Below are 19,845 nucleotides of genomic sequence, written 5' to 3'. Positions count from 1 at the left end.
GAAAACAGAAAAATATGTTAACTATGAATAAGCAGAATTCTCAATTGCGTATATAAAAATGCATATGTTATTAGGTTAAGGCTACTTTAGCAAGTTTCCTTTAAATGCATATGAAAAGCAATATACACATCTAAAGAGCTTTTTTTGCCTCTAAATGGCAATTCTTTTATGGTTATCTGCCAGTTTGTATTATAATTGTCTGAACTCATTGACCTACTATTATAGGCTTAATAAAAAAATGATTTCACAGTGACAAAAACAGCTTCAGCAGTACACCAGCATCATTTCACAAGTACAGTCATGCATTGTTTAATGATAAGGATACATTCTAAAAAATGCATCCCTTAGGGGATTTTGTTGTACAAACCTGAATAATATAACCTACTACATACCCAGGCTATATGGAATAGCCACCTACACACCTAGACTATAGGTATAGCCTGTTGCTATAAAAACTCCACAGTATGTGACTGTACTGAACACTGTAGGGAATCATAACACAATGGTTAAGTATTTGTGTACTTAAACATAAAAGGTATAGTGAAAATATGCTGTTATAATTTTATGGGAACACTGTCATAATTGCAGCCCATCATTAACAGAAAGGTCTTTATGTGGCTCATGACTGTATTTTTCTACATCTAAAGTTTGGGTGTCTGTGTCGGCCTTTACGCCAAAATTTAGATTGTTCCTTGATGCTAAGGAACCAATAGTTACAATGTAAATTCCACAAAGTGTCCATTAGAAATGACTCATGTTCTGCATAGTGAAAGGGTTTTTCTTTAAATAAAGTAGTATTTAGCTCCAATTATGATTGTATTTGTTACATACCCTTTATGAGCCAGGCACTGCGTCTAAATACAGTCTCCAGATAGCTAACAGACTAACATATGTTGAACAATTAAGTAACAATTTATAAATTCAAATGTGTTTAAATAAAAACCGTGTGCTATTTATTAATGGTGAAGACAGGTCTACTGAAAGAAAGATGAAGCCACCAATCATCAGCAGATTGTAGTAGTTAGAGCTCTATTTTTCACACAATGACAGAGACCTCTGCTGGACAAATGGTTGGACAGAGGCCTTGCAATATGGGTTTGGCAAGCAATTTCTATAGACTTGTGTCTCAAGGGCCAATATGAAATAAGTGATTTTGAATGAAATTTAAGGACTGGGAAATGTGGAGATATTTTTCTTTGTTGACCTAAATACCAAATAGAGATGCTCTCTAAAAGAAAAGATGTTTATTTAGGAATAGAGCATTGCAATAAGAATATGTATGTCATAGTAAACTGTAAACTATGTGTATATTCAGGGAAGGAAAGGAAGACAAAGATTTTTAAAGGCAAAAAATTAAGAATATTACATAATTTTTTGAAATATTTGTCTTTGGCTACTCAATAACAAGGGTGCCACCAGTCAGAGGTTGGGCAGGCAATTGCCAGACAGATATCCCTATAAAAATATTTTTTGCATAGGATTGCAATGGCCTTTGTGCAAGGTTGTAGCTTTCATAGGGTCTTTTGTTGTTGTCGTTGTTGCTATCATGTATAGAAGCATGAGAATCCTCTGTTCATGGCCTTGCCTGGCTCTATTTGCCAGGATTTTCTTAACAATAGTGACTCCATTTTGATTCTAACAACTTTCACACCTTCACAATCCAAATGAATAGATACCTCCAACTAGTTCCATCCATAGATCTAGGCATGTGAGTCTCCTTCCTGAGCCCTGAGCCTTCGCAAGCCCTACATTTTGTAGCATCTTCCTTGAAAAATTTTAAGACTTCTTCTGATTTCTGGGAAAGTTCAGGGCTGGCAGTGCCATCTGGGCAAGGCACCCCCGGCTGAGACCTAGACCCGGGGTCTAATCACTGGAAGCATCGAAATGTTCTTAGTTACCATTCAGACACTGGGACCAGAAGGGAAGTAGTGCCATCTGGACATGTTGCCCGATCCAGCCAAACAGCAGGAGCCTGGGTCCCTGTTTCTCCCCTTCAGGGTTTTCTTTGACACTCTACACCACGCATGCACTCGACCAGATGCCCGAGGGAGCCTGGTGAGTCGCATCTATGGAGTCATCCTGAGCCAGTGGTCTGACGCTGTTTTCAAGAGGGTGGTCTGGCAATTGGATCCCTCGCTCCCACTGGCAAGAATGGCATCGTATGAGATTGAATCAGTAGATCGTTGTCCCACTGATTTTTTGTGGTTCAAAACTGTTTACACAGGAAGAGGGGCTGGCAAAAAAAATCCTTGACTGTGCCTGTAACACCTTAGGAGTGGACTTGCCCTCAATAATTCCAAGTCCTCGAAGGCCTCACAAAAGTTAAGATGCCTGAGTGATAGCCAAGAAAACTTCTTTGAGGGCAAGGATGCTGCCTTGCTCATGCCCAACCACTAGGCGGACCCTGACAAGGTGATAAACTATTTATTATGTAAGTAGTCCACTGAATCATGGAACTCAAACCTTCAAGCCCAAGCACTTCAGGCCATGAAAGGGGTGGAGTTCATTGTGTTCTTTCCACATAGTTTCCTAATAGACCTTCTGAAGAATGAGTAACGCCTAGTTTCCACAGGCCAGTGTTTCTCCTCTGAGGCACTCGTCATTTTGAGAATGACAAGCTAGGCCAGGCATGGTGGCTCACATCTGTAATCCCAGTGCTTTGGGATGCCAAAGTCAAAGGATCTCTTGAGGCCAGCAGTTCAAGACCTGCCTAAGCAACATAGCAAGACCTCATCTCTACAAAAAAATGGAAAAACTAGCCGGGCATGATGGCACACATCTATAGTCCCAGCTACTTGGGAGGAGGATGGGTTGAGTTCAGGAGTTTGAGGCTGCAGTGAGCTCTGACGGCACCACTGCACTCCAGCCTGAGAGGGACTGAGACCCTGTTTAAAAAAAAGAAAAAAGAAACAAGCTGCAGGTTCTCTACTTAATGAAGGATTTTTAGAATCCTTGTCCCCTGTCCAATATGTGCCAATCATTATAATACCCAAAAAGATGCACCCTCCCTCAACATACACAAACATTTACATTCCCTCTGTGGATGTACTGTGTCCAGGTAGAAATTCTGGTATATAGTGCTGGCCAACATTAATATAATATAAGCCACAAATGTGAACCACATATGTAATTTTAAATTTTCTGGTAGCTACATTAAGAAAAGTTAAAAGAGATAGGTGGGATTAATTTTAATCCTATATTTTATTTAACCTGATATAGAAACCATAATCTCATTTCAACACCGGATCACTTGAAATTTATGAATTACATATATTTTTTTACCACGTTTTCAAAACCTGATGTGTGTTTTACACTTACAGTACATCATTTGAATTAGGCACATTTCAAGAGCTTAATAGGCACATGTAGGGAGTGAATAAAATATTGGTATAGGTAAATAGATATTTCTGAAGTTCACATAGCCATATGAGCCCTCCGATGCCTAAATAAGAATGAGACAGACTCTCACTGGATTTAGATAATCGCCCATAGAGTAAAAGAATTAGTAAGCTGGTTTGGCTAAGGTCCCCCTTACCAGTTAGTTGATCAAGTATGTGGAAAGATAAACATTAGATGAGTGAAGCAGCTAGGTCAATTCTGTGAAAAAATGTCCTCCCTCAGAAGTGTTTTAATTGGGCTGAAAATATGCACTTGCTGGGACTTTTCTCCTGGTTAAGCGCACTGTCCTGAATGTGTTGCTTAAAAATGCTTTACTTACAATGGCCTTACGTCCCATTTGTACTTGGCATTTTCGAGTAGGATGTAGTTCGTTATCTATCAAATGCTTTGAAAAAAACATACTAGATTTTGAAATACTCCAAGTATTTCTAAGTTCTTCATGTTTTTTATTTTATATTTATGAGAAAATAAAATATCTAGATTTAACACAAAAAAATTCCTAGATTTTTCTTTGCTTTTATTTCAAGTTTTATTATTTAAAAATGTGATTTTTTCTATTAAAATTTGGGGTACATGAATAAATTTAAATCATAATTTAAATGTTCTTATATTGCTCAGAGGAATAAAAGCCTGATTCATCTAACCACCTGGTGGTTGAAAATGTTTCATTGTTTATTGAATATGTCTGCCTCATCAATCTCTATGTCCCTATATGGACCATTCAAGAATTTTATAACTTTTAAGTGACTCATTCATTTTCATTTACATTTCAAGAGAACATTTTTATTATTATTTGAAGACTATGAATAATAATTTATTGATATACAGTAAGGCAGATATACAGATGAGAGAAATAAAATGAAAATATTCACTCACTGTACATAATGGAAAATTTCCCATTTGAAAATGTTTCCCAAGAGTACTTTAGTTACCAGTGGAAGGCTTTCCTAATCCATACCAAGAAGAAAAATCTTTCATAATAAAAAAAGATTTAAGTACCTGTATTCATTAAACATGTGCATAATAACTAAAACAAATTTTGGCCCTCAAACTCCACATCTCTGAATTAGATCTATGCAGCAATAAATGTGTTTTTAATTAAAGGAGACTTTTAAAAAATTATATAGTTCAGTAATAAGGTTATCAGGAATGAGATTAATTTATTTCTTTCAATGTTCCAAAGTTAATATTATCCAGTACTATAAATTATTTGGTAAAATAATTTATTAAAAACAGTAACATCAAAATTTGCTTCTGGCACCTTGGTAAGATATTTTACTCTGCTAAAGAGAAACCATATCTTGATCAAGTCCTGCAAATGCTAAGTAAGAAAGTGTCCACTACAATGAGAGAAGAGCAAAAGTTGTCTTCAATATTTACTGGTATAGTGATGAAATTTCTTGCATAGTCTTTGTGAGAGTTTATATTCGCTTAAATCTTTCTACCTAATCTTGACCTTAACTGGAGTTTAATTTTCTTTTATTAAAAAAAGTGTATACCTTAACTCATTTAAAAATAGTGAGCATTTTCATCTAGCTTGACTTCAGAACACAGGAGTAAGTCCTTATTTTTCAATTACAATAGATAATTTATGAATTAATTTTATAAGTTTAGAAATCCTGTGATATGTGTTTAATGTACATCATACTTTTCTTACTTCTTTTTATTACAAAGTTATATAAGGTATACATATTATATATTGACACTAAATGAGAACTGGGTGATAACTATTTTTATCAAGCCCTTTTGAAGAAATTTAGACTTTTTTCAAAAAATATTATGAAGTTTAAAAAACAACACAAGAACCTGCCCAGAACACATCGAGCTCTGGAAGTAAGATTTATAGTGAAGGACATAGGAGTCAGCCAGTAGAGCAGAACAAATTTCCAGGAGCAGTCTATGAAGAGCTCTTAAAAGTCAGCAAATGCTTCTCCATTCTCTCAACTTGTAATAGAAAACATATACTTGAGTTCCTACTTCACATGTTGAAAAAATAAACAAATCTCACACACTGCATAGATATTTGCTCTTAGTTTCCATAAGAAAAGTATAAAAACAGACTTTAAGACTTGGGGACAGTATATTCAAGTGTCTTGTCAGTGAACAGGCCACATTTATTATGTTGCCACTGGGTGCAACAAATTGTATCCCCATAGGTACTGTTTTTGTTTTGTTTTCATTTTCTCAGTGTATGTTTATGTATGTACCCATGCCATTTTATGCATGTTGGGTTAATAATATAAGGAAAATTTTTAAATGTGATACTAAACAGCTGCTCCACTAAACCTTTAACAACCTGACTTCAGAATTGACACAACCTATGCAACATAATCTGAATACTTAGTTACTTCTCTTCACAGGAGGCTTTATGGAGACTGAAGCTGCAGCTCAGGAGTCCCTGGGGTTAGGCAAACTCGGAACTCAAGCTGAGAAGGATCGAAGACTAAAGAAAAAGTAGGTTTGGGGATTTTTCCCTCTTTTTCTAACTTTCATCAATTCTTTATTATTATTTATAGGAAATTAAAAAGAGAGTGGTTGGAAACAAAAGAACTATATTGAAGCCAACATTTTCCAGATACTACCTAAAACACTCAGGGCTTATGTTTCCTGGTTATAATGAGATACCGTTTAAAAGAGTAAAAAAATATTTGGCCTGTAGTGGAAATAAGCAGTTTCTTCAACATGACCATCTGTAGATTTGTTTCAAAATCCTTAAAAGTAATGCAATACCCTATTGATGTTCAAAATTAATACCTGATTGGTTTGATAAAATGAGATTATACCATCTAGCTTTGTTTTCTCTCATGGCAATTATAAGTATCTACTCTTTGAAATGGAGTAAAGGAGAAACATTTCTCTGACTGATTGAATATAAACTTATTTTAGACTTAGAGCAGATTGTTTTGCATCTGTCAGGAAATTGATAGTGTATCTTTTCATTCATATATAATATGGAACATTTAAATGACTTGCAAAATTGGCCAATTTTGAGTTGCAGCAGCTGTTGGAAAGCAAGTAGGTCCCAAAATAACATTTTAAAAATACATAGTAACATTTTCATTGACAAAATGTCACCTTTAGGACATGTTCTTTAAATGTAAATCAATTTCTCTTTATTCCAGAATCTATTGGTTGATTATTTCTTTTCCTTCTTCTCAAATATTTCTTACATTGTGTTTTTGGTTTTCACATTTTCCTTCTTTCCTATGAAAGAATATTCACTGCTCTCATCATCATTTTGTGACAGATAGGCTCTTAGGATTATAATATACAGGCTAATCAATTGACTTCATATTTTGCTTTCTTACTTGCTTTGTAAATGTTTACTAATAATGGGGAAGTATATACTTACAAGTTGCAGAACAACTCACTAACCTAATTGTTTATTAGTTTGCTAGTAACTAAAAGTTATGTACGTATATCCCAATTCAGTATATTGTCCAGAAAAAAATGACCTTGAGAACATCATTATTTCTACAGTACAATCAAATGCTCAGCCATAATCAATAATATATATTTATTCTTTAGTTACTGATCACTCAAAAATATATTTAAATATTATCATAATCTGTTTCAAATGTCTTCATTTTGTTTAGTCCTACCAATTAATGATATACTCTATTCGTGACTATTTATTGAGAAAAACATTCTTCTAAAAAATACTTTCCTCTGTTAAGTTTCTTAAATGTTGGCAGTTGATTTCCAGTCTAAAAACATATAAATGATCAAAACCCAGCCTGACTAATGGACTCAGTTTATTTCCTTTAAAAGTTAATTCTCATTCCTCCCAGAGAAATACTTGACAAAGAATGGCAATCTGAACATCTTTCACAACTGCATATAAGTCTGATATAGTGCACTGCATACTTCATGAGTTGTTGATGGGGCCAACTGAAATATCTTTTTAAATAGCTACTAAAGTCAAACATTTCAATTATACAATGATTTAAAATAACATATTTAAAGTTTAGCTATCATTAACCTTATACACTGTTGGGTTGATTTGATAATAATTTTATAGACTCGTTTCTCAACTACTAAGTACCCTCAGAGTCAGAAAAAAATGCTAGTTCTTCCCTTAAATATCTTACCATGCTTGACTTTGGGTTTCATTTTGCAACACGTATTGGCAAAATGTAACTGTAAAATGTGTTATGTAGAATACTTGCTTTTAATATTAAGAAGAATATTAAGAACATTCTATAAGGCAAAAATGGCTAACATTTCTTAGTACAATTATTTCCCATGGATTAATGGTATTTAGGTTCAAATGGATTTAACAAGGCAAGTCAGAGTTAATTAATGGAAGCACAAAAGTATTTCCCTTATTATTGATTATCCCATAGCAATAGCCCGATAAGCATAAATATGCAATCAGTGTTCAAAGGACTTCTATGAATAATTGTTAACACCTATTCGGAATTTGCATGGTACTGTGGCTTGATTTCTGGATTACCAGAGAGTAAGTTGTCTTCATATAATGAGTTTTATTAGAGATAGACAATTTACTTTTAAATTACATGGTTTCAAAATTTATTTCTATTGAATTTTATGTCGTTAATTATTAATATTATTAAATTTTGACAGCCTATTCGTGGATTTTTCCAAGTGTTTAAAATTTCATTTAAACAATTCCAATTTTCTTTCTTTTTAAAGAAACCGTATCCTCTTTCAGTGCACTTTAATGAGTTACACTCTTTTCTGTGTTCCGATTTCATGTTTGCTAGTCTTCTATCAAGATGAAAAATAATTTTAAGTAAATTTTATTTAAAAATAAATAAAAACAATAAATGAAGCAACATTTTTCATAATGTTGAACACTATAGATTGTACGTACACAGTTGCAACCTGTGCTATCCTATCAGTCGTTTCTAAATTCTATCCATTGGACTGGCAAAAATGGTGTTTCCAAGACTTAGTACTTAACAGAGCTATGCTCACTATCCCATAATTCATAGCAGAGATTCATTAGTCTTTGCGAGGATAGCCAGAACTAGACAATATCTTATTTTCAAATTTGCTAGGATAGCAGCTATTTAGAATTGACAGTCTGTAACTTTAAATTTAATTGGGAGAAATCTCTAGAGGAGTTAATTATGGTACATTTTTTAAAAAGCCATATGGGGGAGTTACTTTCAGAGAGCAGCATTTAAGACATTCCAAATTTTTGCAAAGTTCAGAAATTTGTAACTTGGCAGTCCTAAACAAAGGTTTAATTTGAGGCACACTTACCATCCAGTAAATTTAGCACACATAGGTTACAACAACTTACAAGATTTGTTTTCCTACTTTAATTCTACTTTTTCTTTGCTTTCTGGTCCAGACATTAGTTTTGCTTATATTTCTCTCGATTGTCTTATTATGAGAAATAGGAAATCAACAATATTGAATCTGCCAAACCACCCACTAGTCATGAAAATCTTGTCTTGTCCATCTTTACCTTCCTGAGAATTATTAAACAGTTGCTGTTGTTGTTTCATCAGAGTAACATGTAACCTCGGCCTAAAGTCAATCTGTTGTTGGTCTACCTAGTTTGCCTTTACTATGCCTCATCTTTGCTGTACTTTTCTTTAAGGCATCAATTCCATAAATTTCTCCAGCAGGTTTATGTAGAGTATAGTTAACCTATAATAATTGTGTCAAACTAAAACTCAGCTAGTAATTCTTTGAATGCTTCACAGTAATTTTCTTGGTTTTCCCTTTTAAAATTTGAGCAGTTTCTCTGTAGGCTCCTGACATTTAAGGGGTGAGTCACTTATTCTCAATATTTAGTTTCAGTATTAATATTATAATTCTTCATAGTTTATTCAATGTGGACTTCATTTGGGGATGCCATGACTCTCTGAGATCTTATCCATCGCTCTCTGTTGGATTTCTTTGAACTCCAGGCACCTCTTCTTATTTAACAAAAATATCTTCTCTTTTGCTATTACATTTAGAACAACCAGACCTGAAAATTTCACCCCTTTTCTTTTATACCTTTCACCCTCACATTTAAGAATGTATTTTCCATTCTTAGCTCTCTAGCCTATGTTTTAACCTAAAAGCTTCGAAGTTCAGGATAGCCAGTTAAAGCCAACCACACAGGCCAGTAATGGTGACTCATGCCTGTAATCCCAGCACTTTGGCAGGCTGAGGTGGGAGAACTGCTCAAGCCTAGGCATTTGAGACCCAGCCTGGGCAACAGAGTGAGACTCTGTTTTTACAAAAAATAAAAATACATTAGACAGGCATGATGGCATGTGCATGTAGCCTAGCTACTCCTAAGGCTGAGACAGGAGGATTGCTTGAGCCCATGAATTCGAGGTTACAGTGAGCTACAATCACACTGTATGGAATGATAGATGGTCCCTTAAGATTTAAAACCTACATGGGCCGGCGCCCCAAAATTCCTGTTTTTCTGAGTAAGGTTCAACTCACAAAATTGTACTTAGAGACTATATTTGAGTATTTTAGGGCACAATAAATAGAAACTGTCTTCTTTGCCTAAGTTCAGAATTTATTTGTTGACTGACAAAATAGTCAATTAGAAATCAAACTGTCAGCCATATTTCCAATAAAGCTGGTAGAACATGGCTTAGGTAAATAGTGGGAAAAAAAGCATAACTGGAAGCTCCAAATAGTTAAATCTACCTGACACAGAAAGACTTGGTTAGTCACAGACTTTCAAGTTCCACAGGTATAAGCCCCACATAATATTAAAAATAACATTTATGGTATAATTTGATAAATTTGTTACTTTAGAATCAAGAACTATGAGCTTACAAGGGAATTAATAAAATGTAATGTCATCAACATTCTTGCTTAAGCAAGTTTTGAATCATCAGTGTTAATTATATTTTATTATATATCTCATTAAATTTCTTACTTTTCTCCCCTGTAATATATTTAGTTGTCAGTTTCACATGTCAGCATCTCTAGAAATGTGATGATAGGGCAAGTGGCAAATTCCTTAAATCATTAGAGACCTGAAAATATATTTTACACCTAACATCAGTTGATAATTGCCCAAAACATAGAACCATTGGTTAAAAATAATTTGTCCTCAGAACTTTGAAGTTATGGCTCTTCTTGCTTCTAGTTAGCTAATGATCAATTGATTGCCATTCTTTTGTATATAGCATGCAGGATTTCTTTTTCCTCTCTCTCTCTCTCTCTCTCTCTCTCTGTTTTATTTATTTATTTTTGCTTTATCTTTGGTGTTCAGAAATGCCGTAAGTAGGTGTCTATTCAAATGTTTTGTTTCATTTTTCTACTTTATACTTTCAAACTGAAGACTTGTTATGCTGGACTATCTGACAACTGTTACTCTAGAGGATTCACATTTCTACACTCAATTTTGATTCCAAGAAGCTTAGTCTTATAGAAACTTCTGGGATTAAAGATGAGGATGTCTGTTTCAACAGTAATTCACCTCTTTAATTCTCAAGACCGTCCTGAATAGGCAGTGAACATATTAAAATTGACAGAATATCCATTGAATTGTTGTTTATCTCCAGCAATATAAATGATGAAATATTTAGCCTAATTCTTTATCTGCTAATGTTTTCTCTTGCCTCTTAACATTATATAATTTTTTAGTAAAGCATATATCCATGCTGGAATCTTCTCTATTTTGTAACTTAAGTTGAAAGATATCATACGAACGTTAATATACTGACTAATTTATCATTTTCAATCTTTAGTTACAATATAGATAATATATTATTATATGTTAGACTTTTCTATGTATTCTGAGTGGATAACATGGCTAAAGGAAAATAGATTTCATATGTGAATTAATTTTTCAATATCATTAAAATGAAATTAACACCGACTCAGCTATCAGCAGCATCCTCTCCCGAGAAGCAGTTTATCCTTAGAGCAAAGCAGTCACACTTAATCACTACCAATACATGTTTGTGTTAGAATATCAAAGACATAAAAGTTAAGCTCTGTAGATTTACTAAATTTATTCCCATCACAATCCTGAGGGTCTCCTTCAGTGTGTAATCTTTAATGTGTTTTGAGACTGCACTTTTAATCTTTGGCATTTGGCAGGTTCAGAGTGTACATATCTGTAAGCAAAATAAATGATATGGAAAAAATATATATGTAAAGGTATCACATAAACTCCACAATATTCTTTCATTTAATACATATTCGTTAAGTGCCTATATGCCAAATTAAACTTATAAATGAACTGTATTCCAGAACTTAATTTGTAAGATGTGTTAGAAGCTCTGAGTACATTTTCCCATATAAATATTCTATATACACAAAAAGTAAAAGTCTGTGCTTCCCCCACAAAAATTTGTTTTGTAGGCCTGCAGTAGGAACTGTCTCTGGGTAGGTAAAGTAAAAAGAAGGATTCACTTGCATGGTATTAGATTATCTCACAGATTACAGAAACAGCAGAGCCAGGATATCACACAGATTCCAGAAACAATAGAGCCAAGATATTCCCAAAACTTTGACAACAAGAGATCATGAGAGATTTTCGCAGCCTTGTCACAAACACATATATTCTCCTTCATCCCATTCCAAAAATAAAGTCCTTAGATGAAATCCTTTTATGGCCTAGTTTGGAACAGATATTTGTGCTTGGATCAGTTTGTTTATTTTAGTCGAGGGTTTATTTAGTACAGACACAATTACTGCGGGAAAATTCCTCGGCAACTAATTCAATGAATATAATAGTATACAACATTTTAGAACCTAAAACCAATGCTTTCAAAATTTCTCTGGAAAAATGTGTCCCAGTTTCCTACTTGGAACTCCAGAAGCCTGTCTTCTCTGTTTTCACTAAAATAGAGCTGCTGTTCCTTTGCCATGTGATCATGCATAGCCCTACCTACCTTCAACCAAGGACAATAATAAGAATTCCCTGAACGTAAGTAATAATAATATCCAAAGGATAAGGGTCAGAATGCACTGAAATTTGTTGGTAAAAAGAAAGCTAAGGAAAACCAAAGTGTTCTGTTTTAGATATATTTAGATATATTTGATCTATTTAGAGGAAGGAAAACAGCACAAAAGGAATAGAGTTGCTGTTTTGAGCCAGCAGTGCAATGTTAATATATTAACAAAGTGAGTAGAACAGAAGCCCTGTGCTGGCTCCATAATTTCTGCCAGGAGAAATATTTTTGATCTGGAAAGAGTAAAATAAAAATTAGTAAATGAAAATTAAAATCAAGATAGTTACATATACTAGAAGATAATGTTATTTTCTAAATAAATTCATATCATTTATCTTAATTGATGTAAATCCTGGATTAATATTAATAAAACATGAAAATGATAACTTTTCATTCTTTTGCTCAGTATGTCCCAAGAAATGTTTTAAATTACTGATTTTTGAATTAGATAGTTCTGTTCTTCAAAGAGCTTGTAGAGAGATGTACATGAAAACTAATTATTGCAATTAAGTATTTCAGCGTTCATGATCACTTTTTAAAGTCTTTGTAAAGAATGAGAAAAGTGCCAAAAACTCAGTCACCCTAATGTTCTTATTTACAAGACATTCTCCCAGCTAAAGACAAATAACCAAAGGGGCTTCACAAATGAATTGATGATGACTAAGTGAAACAGAAGGTGGCATAACCCAGCACTTTCACACAAGATTTAAATAAGAACATCAGATTTGTCAAAGTGCGAAGCTAGAAGGCATAGTTCAGTTTTTAGATAAAGAATATGCTTAAGGATGATTTTTACAGAGGCATCCAAATCTGACAAGATGAAATTTTATAGGGGAATTTTTATAATCCTGCAGCCAGCTTTAGGACTATACTTATTGATTTCTTCTATATAGGGGAACATATATAATTTACCTGTAGCTCCTAAGAAAAAACTTTCTACAAGGTAGGCAAATGAGCAATGCCTGACAAATAATTTAATGCTTTTTAATATCCGTAAAAGCAGTAACAGGGTCAAAATTCGATGCACTTACCAGATTGTAGCTGGGTATTGTGTTCATTTCTGGGAAAGATACTTAAAGTGGATGTATTAAAATCAGCATATGTTCAGAGGAACATGACCATACTAGTGAGATGACACAAAGCCATGTCTTCAAAGACTGGTAGAAATAGGAATATGTGGTATATACAGAACAAAGATATAGATGCTGCCAAGAGAATGAACAACCAAACGTGTTCTTTATGGCCTTGTGATAAGACCTTGGGCCAGAAGTCAGGGGTTACTACAGATAAATTGAGCTGACTATACGAGAATTATTAGCAATCACAGAGGTAGGAAGAAAAAATTGACCACCTGGAAAGGGAATTGTTCACCATAATTATGTCTAATATAGACCTGACAGGCATACGTACATAATAGGATTATTGCATGGAGGATTCAACTTTTGGCTGAGAGTTTGAACTACCTGCTTTTTAAATTGCCCCTGCCCTGAGATTCTGTGATCCTCTATAAAATTCAGAAGAGAACTGAATAGAGGAGAATCTTTGAATTTTTAACATATAGATGCTGGCATATTGTAAGTATTTAAAATACATTTCTCAAATAATTGAATGCATAAACAGAAGCTGGATAAGGAAAGAAGTCTAGGATAAAGAAGAAAACCCGAGAAAATGTAATAGTAGCTAGGGCAGTGATTTCTACCCAGGTGACCAAACCTGAAACCTGGATTTCTTCTTTGCTCCTATTCTCCCTTGTCCTAATTCTTCCTCTACACACGTCCATGTACTATTACCAAATGTAGTCAATTGCATTTTCTAAAAAAATCTCTCAAATCTGTTGATTTTCTTCTTACCAGCTCAAGCCGTCATACTACAATAGTCTTTCTACTTCTAGTCTTGCCTTCCTATAATCCATTAGTCACGCTTAAGCTAAAGAGACCTATCTAAATCTTATTTTTTAGCTGCCTAAAACCCCTCAATCACTCCCTAACAGCCCTAGGATTAATTTCAAATGGCTTTATGTAGTCCATAAATCCCTACATTATCTGCTCCCTGTGTATCTCACCAGCTTTATCTCTCTCTGCTTCCCATCTTACACTTCATGGTCTTGATATACCTAATATCTATTTGTTTTGTTCCTGATTACTCTTACCTCCTTGTGTGCATATATTCTGCTTCATTTTTTTTCCTCATCCTTTGCATGCTAATGACATTATCTATTTTATATGTAATATCTACATAATAATCACATAGTTGTAATGTGCTAGGCAATGCACTGTTCTATGCATTTTACATGCACTATCTCTAATATTTTTCACAAAGCCTTTAATGTAAAAACTGCTATTTTCTTTTATGCATCAAGAAATATAGCTTTCCAGGCACTGTGTTATACAAAAATGTAGAACTCCAGAGCCCAGTTTTCCTTGGAATTATTTAGTATCTAAGAATAGGGCTGTGATTTAAAGAATATGTACTCCAATCTCAACTGCACTTAGAATATCCTATATAACTTTTAATGGTCTATATAGGGAGTGAATGAAGAATTCCCCAGTCTCTTTATACTCTGGAAAGGGTAGCATATTTTTTCCTCTAGAGAATAATTATTTTCTTATCTGACCCTACCCTATCCTTAAAAATGAGCAACAAATGTATTCAAACCAGTCATGCTTTTAAAGAGTGGGGATGGGGAGGATTTCAAAACACAAGACGTAGCTGTTTTATAAAATTGACTTTTTCTGATATAATTAGCCACACATAATGTTCCAATGTTTGATATAATAAGATATAATAATACTAATGTTCCCTAATAAATAAGCCATGTAAGGAATTTAAATATGTGCTTGAATCAATCTAAATTATTCATTCCAGTAAAACTTACAAGAGAGTGTCTAATAGCAAGAATAATTATGGCTTTTTAAATGAAAAAAATCAAATTAAAGTATATTTAAATATAATGCTGACGTCTTAATCTAGAATTTTCCATGTCTGTTCCTGTTAATATAAAATCCCATATAAGCTTTATATAGTATTTTTTATAAGATCTTTGGAGATTTAGTTTCTTCCCATAGTTATTTCAAATGAGCCATTCCTGAAGCAAATGTCTCGTCTCCACACTTCTAAGAAGGGCAATAATTACGTATAGTCTTTCTCTTGCCAGGATTTTACAGATAAAATGTTCAATACAAAAAGACTTTATATATATATGTGTGTGTGTGTGTGTGTGTTAAGTATATTTTTGTACACACATACACAAACATAAAATTAAATATCTTTAGTTCAGATTCTCCATAATTGAAATTTTAATTTGAGGCTTAACTGTATTCAGTTTGCTAGGCAGATGAATAACAAAATTCTTAGAGCAATAAAGATTTCTTAAACTCCTTTAAGTAGTCTCAAATACTTTCGTTATTTGAAGTCAATATTAACTTACAGAAAAGTTATTTTTAATGTGATGATGAACCACATTTAAACTTCTGAACCATTTCTTTCATTTATAAGAATCACTAGAAACATGCTTAAATATTTATCTTTAAAGGCCCCATCATCTGTCTTTAAGTAGGAATTTTAAGCAGTTCTTGACGTCACCCTGGTATGCTCTGATATCCACATAGATCACCCATTCACAAACTAACCTTTTGGTTTTACAACTTTATTGCTTCCAATGTTGTTCACTACCCCAAGTCAGACACTCTTCATGGTCCTATTCTGAATCTTGTCATCACCACAAATCATGCTTTTTTCAAACTTACCAATTAAAGCATCTCATTTCTTGCTAATCACAGTCTTCCCACCTTTGATCTTGCTTTATGAACTTTTTCTTCTATCATCTTTATTTAACCTCTATCCTTTCCCAGTGTATTATCCCCTTTCTGTTTTCCCCTCTCTCCTTGTTTAGCTTAAATCACGTCCCTAATTTCAACACCCTCAAAATTTGTTAAATTTCTTCACTCCACTTTCATTTGGTCACATCCACATATAACAACCACACCCAACGATGAATTTTCTTTCTCCATGTGTACATTTTGGCACATCTGTGCTGTTGGAGAAAATTACAGCAGAGAAATTAGAAATAGTTTCATTGTGAAATTAAGCACTGCCTAGTAATCCCAAGAGTTTTCTTTCATTAGTGTTGTTCTACTCTCTGAAACTCTTGTTAGAGACCTCCACTCTCCTCAAACTTGTATCTTCTGCTGATGAGTTTACATTCTAGCTTAGAGAGACAGAGAGAGAGAAACCATCCAAGTGCCCTGAATTTCTTGATGCCAAGTATACACTAACACTTGCCCCATCTGTCTTATTGTAGAAAACTAGGCTATTCTTCTACTCAGATCATCCCTTTCCATTTTCTTAGTCATTTTATGCGGAATTTCCCCTTGCTTTCGACTTCTGCTCCTGTCTTTTTTTTCCCCATCAGCATTTAAACATTCTCAACTTTCACCTATTAAAAAAAATCTTTATTTATTTTACTTTTCCATTTCAGTTACAAGCCATTAACTACTCAATTTGGTGTTAATAACTGATTAAAAATATTTCTGAATCACCAACTTGAACCTTACAAAGCAAGAGTCAATTATATTCCAAACATACAACTCATTTAATGAATTGTTTCTTATTTGAAGTTTTCAATCCAGAATTGACTAGTTTATAACAGAAGAAGGTTCATTCAATTGTAGGAGATCTGGAAGATCAAGGTGAGGAAACTGAAAAGTTGAAGGCTCTCATTTTGAAATATAAGACGTATGTTTGCTGGTCATTTCTTCGTCTCCTGACTGGGTATATGCTGATGCTGGCAAGGAAAACATAATGTCAATAATTGGATCTGATCTCATTCATTAGATGGTAACATAACCTATTTTTTCATGTTAATTAAAACTTATTTGCCAATTACTCACAATGGCCTTTCACTGAAGAATATTTATTCTTGACAGAATCTCTCTTACTATTAACATAGCCTGGACACTCCTGACATGGAGAGAAAAATAATGAGGCTGTATGCTACTATAAATAAATATCTGTAGGAAAGACTGTATCAATATTTACAATACGAAAAATTAATCAGAAAAAAATTCTCTGCAAATATATATTACCTCCTATATGAAGTTTATAATATATTAGCACAAAATATGGGTCATTCATAACTATAGATTTTTGTCTTTTGCAGAACACATTTGTTTGAAAGTCATGAGGTGAAATTCTTAACATTCTAAAGTGATATAGCTGCTTGAAATTGTTCTTAACTTTATTTACTATGGAAGAGAAGAAACTCATAAAAACTATGAGAAATCAGATAATTTATACAAATTGATAACAAAAATATTAGAAATTTGTGCAATGCTTTTTGAGCAGTATCTTTTAAATTTGTGTTTTCTGTTTATTTTCATATGTTATCTTATATTTTATATTTTAAGGTATTTATACTGTGTAAGTTTTCTATTTTAAAAAATGATCAAGGAACAGCTAATAAATATTAATGCTTCACTACGTGCAAATTTAATCAACTTGTTTTATAGGGAAGTGATTCTTAGCTAGCTAGTAGGCTCAGAAAGATTATGTTGTCCATGGTGATAACTAGTCCCAAATGCTTTTGGCAATTTTCCTGGAAAGCTCAGAAATTGCCTATTTTTTCAGAGCTCATCATAGAGTTCACAGGTATGTTGACAAGAAAACCACTTTAAACATCTAAAAACTATTTCCTTTTGGTCTTAATTTTATTTCTGTGGGGTGTATGATGTGAAAAATATGATAAATTTCTTGGGACAGTGTAGTGCCAGTGTTTATGAACATTTATGTTTTTGTTTATGTGAAAATTTAAGGAGCTTGCCACAGATGCTGTGGAGTTAAAGCCAAAAATGTGCATTTTTTCAAAGTGCCGATTTAATAAAAAGTACACGGTTTCTCTGAATGAATGCCTTGAGAGGAGGCATGTGCAGGGTGTTCCATTGCACATCAATCTTTTCTTTATAATAATTGTGCGATAAAAAAGAAGATGCTCTAACTTGCCTAATTTCTGACATAGGAATTTCTGCTTTCTATTTTGTTATATTGAACATGTTTTGTGAGTTGTAGTAACAATTTTATTTTTTAATAATTAGGCGATTATGCTTGTAATATATTTTTAAAACAATACTCTCATGGATTTTTGTTGAATTATTTAACTTCCATATTTTCTCAATGCCTCTACTACATCCAGGGAGCAAGTGGGTTCTTCAAAAGCTATATGTGTATCAGTGTCGTTTTAGTGATGATTTCTGGTAATATTGCTGAACCAATATAATTTATGGATTTTTCCCCAAAACAGCATTTATAAACACCTATTCAAATAATTAAATATTTCTCCTACTGAAACAGCCACAGTAGGCACAAACTTGATGTTTATTTTGCCAGTCAAATAGAGGAGGAAATAATATGGCCACAGAAGAAGAGGAATAGAACATTTTTACACTTTCTTATGTTCTGATTACTAGCCATACATATTTACCAAAATAGTAATTATTATTACAGCATTGGTTGGAATAATAACTTTACGGATCTGGAATGGACTTTACACATTTCTATTGCTAGGGATTATGTTGAGGAAATTGAAGATCAGAATCTGCTAATAATTTTGACCAAATTGTATATGAGAAATAGAATCTAGATTTTCAGATCCTCAAACTAGGAAGGACTTTCTTCACTTCAAGTTGCTGCCCATTCTAATGTCTGCTGTTCTTTTTTCTTGGGACTTAGCAGTAGGCTTATAAAGCTATATAAAAATCTAAGTGCTGATTAATAAGTTATTGTTTCTACTGGTAAAATAGCATGGAAGTAGCCTGAGGTAAAGAATGTCCTTTACCAAGATTCCTTGATTTCCTCCTGGGATGTACTCGAGGCTGGGAAAATGTGGTCATGCATGTTTCAGAGTGGCTCATACTCAAGACATAGACTTATTGGTCAACTATTAGAACTACCCTCAGCCTGACTATGCTTTTCGACGCAGTGAGTATGTGTGTCATGATGAAATACAAAATGGCACCATGTCTTTCTCATACCTGAGCTTTCTCACATCTTAAATAATGCTCTTGTTTTATTCCATGGTTTTCTTTGGATTGAACTGTATCCATTAACATTTGTGTGCTTTTCTTTTCCATCCGTCCTTCTCCATCTCATGAAAAGCACATCTGGGTAAGTTGAATCACAATGGCTGCTGAACATGTTTATTTTCAGCGCCATCTTTTTTTTTCTTTTTTCAAAGTATTACTCTTTTGAGTTGTAACACAAGCTGCACTGCCTCTGACCTGAAATGAAAATCATGAAGTGTATTTATTTCCACACAGTAAAAGGAATCATTGGTTCAGAGAAATGTTCACATTTTAATTAATTATGTGAGCTTTCGGGCACTTGCATTTCTTCAGTTTTATTATACACATGTCAAAAGACATTCTAGACTGCCTTCACCCTGCTTTTCAAGTAATTCCCTAAAGGGTCAATGTGGCAAGCAGCCAGGCTTAAGTCATACTTTGAGACCACTCAGATACTACTGATTGTGCTGCCTGTCTGAATTGCCTCTACCTTT

At 33.6% G+C, this 19,845-nt stretch overlaps 2 protein-coding genes across 21 annotated transcripts in view; one reads left to right on the top strand and one right to left on the bottom strand.

Annotated features, from left to right (window-relative positions):
* PPFIA2 (PTPRF interacting protein alpha 2) overlaps window positions 1-19,845 on the top strand; it is a 497,171-nt gene that overhangs the window by 424,042 nt on the left and 53,284 nt on the right. For all 17 annotated transcript variants that reach the window (XM_058424785.1, XM_032170842.2, XM_058424778.1 and 14 more), the window contains one exon: window positions 5,760-5,853. In XM_058424785.1, coding sequence (XP_058280768.1) covers window positions 5,760-5,853 — 94 coding nt within the window. The remainder of the gene's footprint in view (window positions 1-5,759; window positions 5,854-19,845) is intronic.
* The window catches only part of ACSS3 (acyl-CoA synthetase short chain family member 3), a 357,152-nt gene continuing 349,614 nt past the window's right edge, over window positions 12,308-19,845 (bottom strand). For 3 of the 4 annotated variants that reach the window (XR_009208841.1, XR_009208840.1, XR_009208839.1), the window contains 2 exons: window positions 19,322-19,567; window positions 12,308-17,079 (listed from right to left, as the gene is read on the bottom strand). The gene's annotated coding sequence lies outside the window, so the exon portion shown is untranslated. Of the gene's footprint in view, window positions 17,080-18,793; window positions 19,568-19,845 lie in introns of those variants that run through there. The other variant, XM_058424791.1, reaches the window with a different exon arrangement.

The sequence above is a fragment of the Hylobates moloch genome, unplaced genomic scaffold, assembly GCF_009828535.3.
Source record: "Hylobates moloch isolate HMO894 unplaced genomic scaffold, HMol_V3 SCAFFOLD_12, whole genome shotgun sequence".
NCBI lineage: Eukaryota > Metazoa > Chordata > Mammalia > Primates > Hylobatidae > Hylobates > Hylobates moloch.
This window is presented reverse-complemented; position numbering and strand designations above follow the sequence as displayed.